Here is an 11,111-nt window from a genome sequence, read left to right as displayed (position 1 = left end):
ATGTTACTAATCTTTGATGATCCAAGAGCAGCAGAGGAGTAGGTTGAGTAGAAATCTGAAACATTAAATTTGTCTCAGTATTCATAGTTTCTGCACTATGTATTTGCTTGAGAAACTTGAACCTGTTTGCTTTGTCATTGCTTCCCTCGTTGTTAGTCTAGTAACAGTTTTATATGGTGACTGCTCGATGATGCTATATGTCCTTTACTTGTCGTCGTGGAACCTTCCTAACTGACCATTTGATGGGTAGTGATGGTAGCAGTAGTCCCAGCCACAATCCTTTACATAAGGATGTCAGCGAGGTGATCTTGTTTGGTTTAGAAACTTCATTTTTAGAGGGCATGAAAGTTTTAACCGACAACCATAATCGTTAAATTCTATATCTATAATTAATAATATTTTTCTTATTAAAAAAATGTTTGCTTCACTAGTTTCTGGTTTATGTAGACTAAAAAGCCAATTCTTGGAGCAAAATTCTGCATGATAAGGATTCTGAATGTTGAAATCAGTTCCTTGATGAGTAATATATGTCTACGAAGAGAAAGGAAGAGCCGCCAAAGAAAAGCGAGAAGGTTGAACGGACAAGTTTGGGCCAGATAAGCCGCTCGACCTACGCGAATCTGAAGGAAAACATCCTACTTGAATATGCTAACATTAAATACAAGGAAGAGGAAATAAAGTTTCCTAAACCGCTCAGAAAAATCCGAGACCCGGCCGGACTAGGTACTGCCACTTCCATCCAAGCCACAACCATAATATAGTCGACTACGTCAATCTGAAGGAAGTCATGTAATTCAGTATGCTTCATTTTTCAATTAACACCTGCTACACATGCCTTCTGTGTTTCAACTTTCAATATTTTTGATGTGAGAAATAGCATTAAAAGTTAATGCTACACTAAGCAGGCGTGCGAGTTTATATATATATAGAGGGCATTTCAAGTGAAAGGGCTTTTAAAATGAGAGGTGAGAGGGTTAAATGCTAACCATTAGATTAAATTAAATTAATATCAACGGTTGAGATTAGACTGTTCTTAAAACAAACATCATGTGCTATCCTAAATTCTTAACCTTCATCTTCTCTCTTGTACACGCTGCTTCTCTTCTCTTCTGAAATTCAGATTCCACACTTCTCTTCTCTTCTGGAATCGCGAGAGAATTTTGGAGAAAAGATCATGGTGAAAGGAGTAGTTGTGAACTTGATGGTGAGCCGTGAGCAATAGAGAAGAAAGAGATTCATATATATATATATAGTTTAAATAGACATCATTTAAGTAGACATAGTTTAATTTTGTGTGAATCAATTAGTGAGTTGAATTATTTGATTTTATTTGTGTTATCTACACGTCGTTTAATTAAACGTTACTCCCTCCGTCCTAAATTGTATGATGTTTTGGGCATTTCACACATATTAAGAAATGCAATTAATATTGTGTGGAAAAAAGATATTATGAGTTGTTTTACAAAATTGTCCTTAATGAATAATTGGGAAAGATAAATGAAAGAATTGAAAGAAGAGAAAGTAATAAATAATTAAGGTTATAATAGGAAAAGTAACATTAATGTTGCATTGGTATTTTAAAGCGACATATAATTTGGGACAAATTTTTTTCCTTAAAACGACATACAATTTGGGACGGAGGGAGTAGTTTTTCTTTTCAGCGGTTTAAGCATCTTGTAATCCAAAAAAGAAGAAAAAAACTTTCAAATGTACTTGCTTGTTTACTAGATACTTAGACCGTTTAATAAGTCTGGCTATTATTCCTTTGTTTAGTTTTCTTCAAAATCAATATACTGCATTCATATCAATTATATTATATTCAAAATAGACTCTCCAAATATTATAATTAATTGAAAGTCATCAAAGGATAATAATATAAAGAAATAACCCTTCAAAGGGCCAATTGTATTCATATCAAAAGGGTTTGTGCTCTTGGTGACAACATGCCAATTGTATTGCATATTGGTCAAAAGTTTGGCCTTAATTAAAAGTGAAATTTTTTTAGGTTACCCATAGATAAGAAAAATTAAGCACGTACTATCCTCTATAAATTGATATCCTTCAACTGCCATAAACTTCATCCATCACAAACCAAACTTAATTACAAATTACTTAAAGCATACAGAACAATGAAAAACACATTGCTAGCATTTTTCTTTCTCTTTACCTTCTTAAGCTCACAACCACTTCTTGGAGCAGCTGAAGCTTCAAATGAACAAGTGGTTGACACATTAGGCAAGAAACTCCGAGCTGATGCTAATTACTATATTATCCCGGTTCCCATATACAAATGTGGACCTTATGGTAAATGTAGAAGCAGTGGTTCAAGTCTTGCCCTAGCAAGTATTGGAAAAACTTGCCCTCTTGATGTTGTGGTTGTTGATAGATATCAAGCTTTGCCACTTACTTTTATCCCTGTTAACCCTAAGAAGGGTGTTATTCGTGTGTCTACTGATTTAAACATCAAATTCTCATCTCGTGCTACTTGTCTACACCATTCCATGGTGTGGAAGCTTGATCGTTTTAATGTATCTAAGAGACAATGGTTTATTACTATTGGTGGTGTTGCTGGAAATCCGGGATGGGAAACCATTAATAATTGGTTCAAGATTGAGAAGTATGGTGATGCTTATAAGTTGGTGTTTTGCCCTAGTGTGGTGCAGTCTTTCAAGCATATGTGTAAGGATGTTGGAGTATTTGTTGATGAAAATGGAAATAAGCGTTTGGCTTTAAGCGATGTTCCCCTTAAAGTTAAATTTCAACAAGCTTGATGAAAGCCTCTCTAATATAATGCATAAATAGATATGAAAACATGCATTTCTCTTTCAATAATGTTTATTGGGATCCTCAAAGTTAGGCTTCCTTATTACAAACAAATAAAATAAATAAACTTATTAATGTTTATCATCCTATAGCACTTGGTTAATTGTTCAAAATTGAGCCTATAATATACACGACGTATGAAAAATGAACTTGTAAAATAAAAACATATATTTTATGAGATTCTTTTTGTTTTTGACACAATAATATATGCGTAGTTAAAAAAATGACCTAGAGGTTTAATTTTATCCACACGTGTTTAGGACTTTAAAATAGGCATGGCAATGGGGCGGGGTGTGGAGGAGTTTTACTTTCCCTGTCCCCATACCCTACTCCCATATAGTTACTTGTTACCCTACTCATACCTAGCGTGGATGAGAAATCGAATCTCATCCCCTTCCCCGACGGGTTCGGGTCTCCCCGCCCCATCCCTATCACCGCAATGGATAATTTTTTTTTTAGCTCCGAGCACAATTTTGTAATGCATTATCCAACAAAGAGATGTTGGTGATCGATGATTATGGTCTCCCTGCCCCATCCCATCACCGCAGTGGATAATTTTTTTTAGCTTCGAGCGCAATGTTGTAATGCATTATCCAACAAAGAGATGTTGGCGATCGATGATTATGGTAAAGGAGAAGAAAGAGGCCGAGAGTGTGAGATATCAAAGGAGAAAAGAGAGAACTATTGACGCAGTACGGAAGCGTAGGGTTAGCAAGCGCTAAACCTAGATAGAAAAGAGTAACATATAAGTTTTAGGAGAAGAAGCAACGAAACCTGAAAAAATAAGCCAAGTTTGAAAAAATGACTTTCTAAAATAAATGAAAAATACATATTCTATCTTTGTACTTTGAGATTCTGATTATTTTTTATACACGAATTCAAAAAAAGTAACATATGTTAAATTTTTTCATGATTTTTTTAGACATGTTTAGGACATTAAAATATGGCTTTATACAAAATATTAGAACTTATTATGAATTTCTAAGAGTAAAAATTTCAACATACAAAACAACGAAAATCTTGACCTAAAGATCGAATTTTAAGTTGGATACTTGTAGAGACATCTATAAAAATGCATAAAATGGAAATGCAAAGTTTCATAGCATTTCGAAGATGTTTCGTTTTATCGTAATTTACAACCAAAAATGTGTAAAATTGTAATTTTGTTTCGAGTAAGCGTAAACTCACACGTCAAATTTTGTTCTCCAATTTTGTAGGCATGGTTAAAATATCATAAAACATTAACCATAAAATTTATGAGTATTTAAATGAGACAAATTAATTATGAATTGTTTAAAAAATTCATAATTAATTTGTCCCTACTCGGAAAAATATAATTTGTTGTGTAAAGCCATGTTTTAAAGTAGGCATGGCAACAAAACCCATATCCGCGGGTACTCGCTCGAATCAAACTCAATTTGATGAGTTTTCTCCGTTTTGATTGGGTTTGGATATGAGTTTGGGTTTTTCCCGATTTTCAAACATGGGCATGAGACGGGTAACGGAGATATAGGTACCCATCCCAAACTCATACCCAAACCCGTCCCGAATGTAGAAAATCATTTTTTTTTTACCCCTTATCTATATAAATAGAAACCCAAACCCTATATCATTTCACTTATACAGTCAGATTCTCAATCTTTCAGATGACAATCACTTATCATAGTTGATGTAGGAGGGTTTTATTAGTAATTTAGTAGTATTTATTTTTTAGCCAAATCTTAGTAATTTTCTAAAACTTTCTATTATTATTTCGGCCCACGGGTTTGTTATTTCAATCACTATATAAGCAGAACTTATGCAGCCTAAGACAAACACTTTTTATTCATTAATAATATTCGAGACTTTTCTCTCAATTCTAGTGGATTCCGGAAACCTTTATTTTGATAGGTTTGTCGCTTGTAACCCTATTTTCACAAGTTTGTCGCTTGCAAACTTGTTTTTTTCTATCTAGGTTTAGCGCCTGCTAACCCTACGCTTCCGTACTGCATTAATAGTTCTCTCTTTTCTCCTTCGATATCTCACACTCTCGGCCTCTTTCTTCTCCTTTACCATAATCATCAATCGCCAACATCTCTTTGTTGGATAATGCATTACAACATTGCGATCGAAGCTAAAAAAAATTATCCACTGCGGTGATGGGGATGGGGCAGGGAGACCATAATCATCGATCACCAACATCTCTTTGTTGGATAATGCATTACAAAATTGTGCTCGGAGCTAAAAAAAAATTATCCATTGCGGTGATAGGGATGGGGCGGGGAGACCCGAACCCGTCGGGGAAGGGGATGAGATTCGATTTCTCATCCACGCTAGGTATGAGTAGGGTAACAAGTAACTATATGGGAGTAGGGTATGGGGACAGGGAAAGTAAATCTCCTCCACACCCCGCCCCATTGCCATGCCTATTTTAAAGTCCTAAACACGTGTGGATAAAATTAAACCTCTAGGTCACTTTTTTAACTACACATATATTATTGTGTCAAAAACAAGAAGAATCTCATAAAATATATGTTTTTATTTTAGAAGTTCATTTTTCATACGTCGTGTATATTATAGGCTCAATTTTGAACAATTAACCAAGTGCTATAGGATGATAAACATTAATAAGTTTATTTATTTTATTTGTATGTAATAAGGAAGCCTGACTTTGAGGATCCAAATAAACATTATTTAAAGAGAAATGCATGTTTTCATATCTATTTATGCATTATATTAGAGAGGCTTTCATCAAGCTTGTTGAAATTTAACTTTAAGGGGAACATCGCTTAAAGCCAAACGCTTATTTCCATTTTCATCAACAAATACTCCAACATCCTTACACATATGCTTGAAAGACTGCACCACACTAGGGCAAAACACCAACTTATAAGCATCACCATACTTCTCAATCTTGAACCAATTATTAATGGTTTCCCATCCCGGATTTCCAGCAACACCACCAATAGTAATAAACCATTGTCTCTTAGATACATTAAAACGATCAAGCTTCCACACCATGGAATGGTGTAGACAAGTAGCACGAGATGAGAATTTGATGTTTAAATCAGTAGACACACGAATAACACCCTTCTTAGGGTTAACAGGGATAAAAGTAAGTGGCAAAGCTTGATATCTATCAACAACCACAACATCAAGAGGGCAAGTTTTTCCATTACTTGCTAGGGCAAGACTTGAACCACTGCTTCTACATTTACCATAAGGTCCACATTTGTATATGGGAACCGGGATAATATAGTAATTAGCATCAGCTCGGAGTTTCTTGCCTAATGTGTCAACCACTTGTTCATTTGAAGCTTCAGCTGCTCCAAGAAGTGGTTGTGAGCTTAAGAAGGTAAAGAGAAAGAAAAATGCTAGCAATGTGTTTTTCATTGTTCTGTATGCTTTAAGTAATTTGTAATTAAGTTTGGTTTGTGATGGATGAAGTTTATGGCAATTTGAAGAATATCAATTTATAGAGGGAAGTACGTACTTACATTTTCTTATCTATGGGTAACCTAAACAATTTCCACACTTTTAATTAAGGCCAAACTTTTGACCAATATGCAATACAATTGGCATGTTGTCACCAAGAGCACAAACCCTTTTGATATGAATACAATTGGCCCTTTGAAGGGTTATTTCTTTATATTATTAGCCTTTGATGACTTTCAATTAATTATAATATTTGGAGAGTCTATTTTGAATATAATATAATTGATATGAATGCAGTATATTGAGTTTGAAGAAAACTAACCAAAGGAATGATAGCCAGACTTATTAAACGGTCTATCTAAGTATCTAGTAAACAAGCAAGTACATTTGGTATATATAATTGAATAAATATAATTTCATTTTTTGGGGTGCATGACACAACAGGTGCATAGCCACTAGCCAGACTTATATCATATGCAGAACATGACAAAGGTTTTTTCTTCTTTTTTGGATTACAAGATGCTTAAACCACTGAAAAGAAAAACTAACGTTTAATTAAACGACGTGCAGAAACACAAATAAAATCAAATAATTCAACTCACTAACAATTGATTCACACAAAATTAAACTATGTCTACTTAAATGATGTCTATTTAAAGCTACTATTTATAGCTTTTGATTCTAAAATTGTACATAAATTTAAACGATGTCTACTTGAAGCTTCTATTTGTAACTTATGATTTTAGAATTGATTCTAACATAAATTTTTAATTCAATTCACTTTTACATAAATATATCCAAACATAAATCACTTTTTCAACAACTCATTTTTAATAAGAATCAATTTTAAAAAATCAATTCATTCAAAAATAGTTTTTGTCAAAGTAGAATGAAACATATAATAAGTTTTTTTGTTTCATATTGGTCTCTTAAATTATAAGTTACAAATGTTAAATACTTTGACTTTAAACTAAAAGCACCAACAATAGTAAAAATGGCCTAATATTATAATTTTTTTTTTACCGAATAATATATTTTCATTCATTTTATATATCAATGATTAATTGCGCATGAATAAAAGACAAGTGGGCAACAAGCTGCACTGCTAGGCCATTTTGGATAGAAAAATCAATCCTTGTAAACACAACATTCATGGACCTAGGAGTCATGACATTGATGTGCATGACCCTTTGAACCATATGTAGAAGGTCAACGATCTCTGGTGCTAGGAAGTCAGAAGTGTCAAAAGCAAATGGTATAAGAGCATGTTGATTGTTAGAACACGTTTTCTCATGTTTGGCAGCTTTGCTTGACACATCTTTTATGATTGTTTGTCCTACCGTAAAAGCCCCGACCACTAATCGAGTGGTAAAACCTCGATCAAGTCCACACATGCATGTTTTCCTCCTACCCATCTGCACACCATAACATCTGCAGGCCTAAGTGTCGAACTTCTATCTAGTGGGTCAATCCAGAAGTTCAAAAGCCCTCCTTCTTCGCTGATATTCCCGCGCCTTAATATATCATAAATGGCATCCCTAACAAAGTTATGTGTGTACTTAAAGCTAGGAAGCTACTTACAATGAACTACATGCTCCCCACAAGTATCCAGGCATGCCTTACGAGAAACATGGCACGCCTCATTAATAGAAAATAGAGGAATCATAAGGCGATATCTAAGGATAATATGATACTTCACTTGCGAAATATGCTGACCTAACCCATCAATCAGGATAGCTAGAAGAAAATCCTGAGCATGTGCTGCTTGCAAACACCCCAAAACGGCCTTCTGTCTAGAGGTCATGTCAAACTTAACTTCCATATCTTGATTTTATTTTACTAAAAAGGGCACTCACCAAAATATGTTGTGCTTTAGGATGGACGATGTCCTTGCAAGTAAAAATGCTAAATGTCAAAATCTAGAATTGTACCACAAAGATCATTTAAAACAATATCAAAGATTGTGTCCATATCACTTATCCTACTATCTCTCAAAATATGATCTTATATAGCAGCAATAATTGTGCCCTAGAAGCCATAAACGTGTATGAGGAAGCCTCTACTGCTTAAAAAAAATCTCCCCCCCCCCAAACCTAATAGGTATGGAAGGCAACCTCCATTGAAGGTTCTTAAAGAAAGGACCTCCACCAACCACAATGTCCTCAACCACTCCACGCAACTCTTTATCAAAAAAACATAGCCGCTTCCTCCATGTGAATCGGCTGGCACGTCCTTAGGCCAAAGAAAACTTTGGCGATACCCTTGCACGATTGAAGTAGAAGAAGCTCACTCTGAGGATCTCATAACTGTGGAAGAAGATGCATTAACTCAGTAGCCTTTAAAGTTCTCTTCATGGCAAGCCCCTCGATAAAACATGTATCTCGACTAACAACCCTTCCGAGCAATTTTACCCCTAATGTCCCGCCTCCCAATATCCAAAAGGAAAAAATCCCCGGATGCTTATTACCATCACATGAAGGCAAAAAGATCTCAGTCTTACGAATATTCAATTCAAGACCCAATTCTGGCCTAGAAACCCGAATGATGTCTAGAGATTTAGCCACCTTCTCTGAATCCCCTATAAGAGTCTCATCATTAAGATACCAAGCATGAAGAAGAAGCTTGCAACTATATCTGATCTGATGAATAAGGGGGTGCAACATAAGAGCAAATCCAAGGTATAATCTCGTTGCCTATCCATAAAGAAACTCAACCATAAAGAAGTAGATGGACATCTCAATCTCACCTCACGTAGTAGTGCCGACTTGTCTACCAAGTTGTAGGGATTCGAAAAATCTATTGTGGGCATAGTAAAAAACCATCTTCATGTCACAAGCTCAACACTCTCTTAGCACTATGCAAAGTGACCTTTGCTCCACCTAAAACCCCAATATCAAACTGAAAGTCATTGAGATATTTAGTCATATCTTTATAATTTGAGTTTCAACCAAGCTGAAATTATGTTATTGTGGATGTATTTATGTTTATAATTTTCTAGTTTTTAATCATGACACCCAAAAAAAAAAAAAAACAAATGGCAAAGTCAATTATCATGGCTGTCACGCGCAATGAGGCTTATGGGAAAACATGTGACTACTGCTTGCAATTAACCCACCACCACTTTTCTTGGATATATATGGCTAAAACTTTTATCAGATCAATTCACTGGTCCCATATTTAAAGTAATTTAAATCACATGCTTTTAGAAATGTATTTTTTTGCCAATAAACTATGCAGCAGAAATGAACTTGTGAACAACACGAAAAAAAAACCTTTTTCCATGGCTTAAATAATATTTAAAAACTATAAAACAATGGTTCAAAATTATTTGGATAAAAATAATTTAGAGTTTGGACGTAATGAATCAAAAAACTTATAAAAATATTAACATTTAAATTTCAGAGGATTAGTGGAGCTCGAATTCGAAATGTTGAATTCAAGACATGTCTTTTATCACCAGATCAAATTTTGAAATTAAATATTCAAGATTTTTAGTATAAACATATCTCCATAAATAGTGTTAAATATTTATCATGGCTTAAGTAACTCTGATAAGGCAATTGCACATTTCTATGAGATATAGTTGGCCAGTCGGTTGAAAAATATACGATTGCATAATGATATGATTGATGACATTCTTGAAACTTTTTTCTCACTTCAATTATATAGAGAGAAAATATTGATATATTGCTTGTTTTCATGTCCCACAATAGTACCTCTGTCAATCGACCCTAAAGCAATGTCCTCGTGAGCTTAACTCAGTTAGTATAAACAATGCATAATATATGCAAGGTCTGATGTTTAAACCCGACCACTACTAACAAAAATCGACCCTAAAGCACACAAAACTTATATTCCATTTAAGTCCTATAAATAGGGACATACTCTTTCTATAATCATTCATCTAAATCTATTCTTCTAATTCCATAGAGAAACATGAAAACCTCATTCTTAGCATTTTCCATCATCTTTTTAGCCTTCATTTGCAAAACCTTTGCAGCACCTGAACCAGTTCTTGACATCTCAGGCAAGAAAGTAACAACAGGTGTGAAATACTATATTTTACCAGTCATAAGAGGCAAAGGTGGTGGGTTAACAGTTGTAAATGAAAACAACCTCAACGGTAACAATAACACATGTCCCCTTTATGTTCTTCAAGAGAAGCTTGAAGTAAAAAATGGTCAAGCAGTTACTTTCACACCTTATAATGCTAAGAAAGGTGTGATTTTAACCTCAACTGATCTCAATATTAAATCCTATGTAACAAAAACTACATGTGCTCAATCACAAGTTTGGAAGCTTAATAAAGTGTTGTCGGGGGTGTGGTTTTTGGCTACAGGAGGTGTAGAAGGTAATCCGGGGTTTGACACAATTTTTAATTGGTTTAAGATTGAGAAAGCTGATAAAGATTATGTGTTTTCATTTTGTCCTTCAGTGTGTAAATGTCAAACTTTGTGTAGGGAACTAGGGTTATATGTTTATGATCATGGGAAAAAACACTTGGCTCTTAGTGATCAAGTTCCTTCATTTAGGGTTGTGTTTAAGAGGGCTTAAGGGAAACAACACTAGAATATCATAAATGTTATGCACTTATGCATATCATATGGTTTTATTTATGGAATAATCTCACTGATTAGTGATCAGGGGTGGCCTTTCTAAGGTTTGGTGTGGCTATGAAACCTTTTTTTTTTTTTTTTTTACATTCAAAGTCTAAATTTTATATTATATATCTTGACTTTGAAAATATAATCAGACGTGATGTATTGACTGACTTAGTGGTCAAGTGCATGTTTTCCTAACTCATTGTCTTTGGATTTAAATCTTTGTTTTTTTGTCCCCATGAATTTAGTTTTTCTTTTCGAGTAAATGCATAA

At 34.4% G+C, this 11,111-nt stretch overlaps 3 protein-coding genes across 3 annotated transcripts; 2 read left to right on the top strand and 1 right to left on the bottom strand.

Annotated features, from left to right (window-relative positions):
* Window positions 1-2,080: 2,080 nt before the first annotated feature.
* Window positions 2,081-2,999, top strand: LOC11417671 (miraculin). Its single transcript, XM_003620127.3, has one exon. It carries the CDS (start codon window positions 2,130-2,132, stop codon window positions 2,769-2,771), a length of 642 nt encoding a protein of 213 aa, XP_003620175.1. The 5' UTR covers window positions 2,081-2,129; the 3' UTR covers window positions 2,772-2,999.
* A 2,434-nt stretch (window positions 3,000-5,433) lies between these two features.
* On the bottom strand, window positions 5,434-6,228 carry LOC11418263 (miraculin). The gene has a single exon (XM_003620126.3). The coding sequence runs from the start codon at window positions 6,193-6,195 to the stop codon at window positions 5,554-5,556; it is 642 nt and encodes a 213-aa protein (XP_003620174.1). The 5' UTR covers window positions 6,196-6,228; the 3' UTR covers window positions 5,434-5,553.
* A 3,904-nt stretch (window positions 6,229-10,132) lies between these two features.
* LOC11419319 (kunitz trypsin inhibitor 5) lies at window positions 10,133-10,932 on the top strand. Its single transcript, XM_003620124.4, has one exon. The coding sequence runs from the start codon at window positions 10,174-10,176 to the stop codon at window positions 10,789-10,791; it is 618 nt and encodes a 205-aa protein (XP_003620172.1). The 5' UTR covers window positions 10,133-10,173; the 3' UTR covers window positions 10,792-10,932.
* Window positions 10,933-11,111: the final 179 nt, after the last annotated feature.

Source organism: Medicago truncatula, chromosome 6, assembly GCF_003473485.1.
Source record: "Medicago truncatula cultivar Jemalong A17 chromosome 6, MtrunA17r5.0-ANR, whole genome shotgun sequence".
Lineage (NCBI taxonomy): Eukaryota > Viridiplantae > Streptophyta > Magnoliopsida > Fabales > Fabaceae > Medicago > Medicago truncatula.
This window is presented reverse-complemented; position numbering and strand designations above follow the sequence as displayed.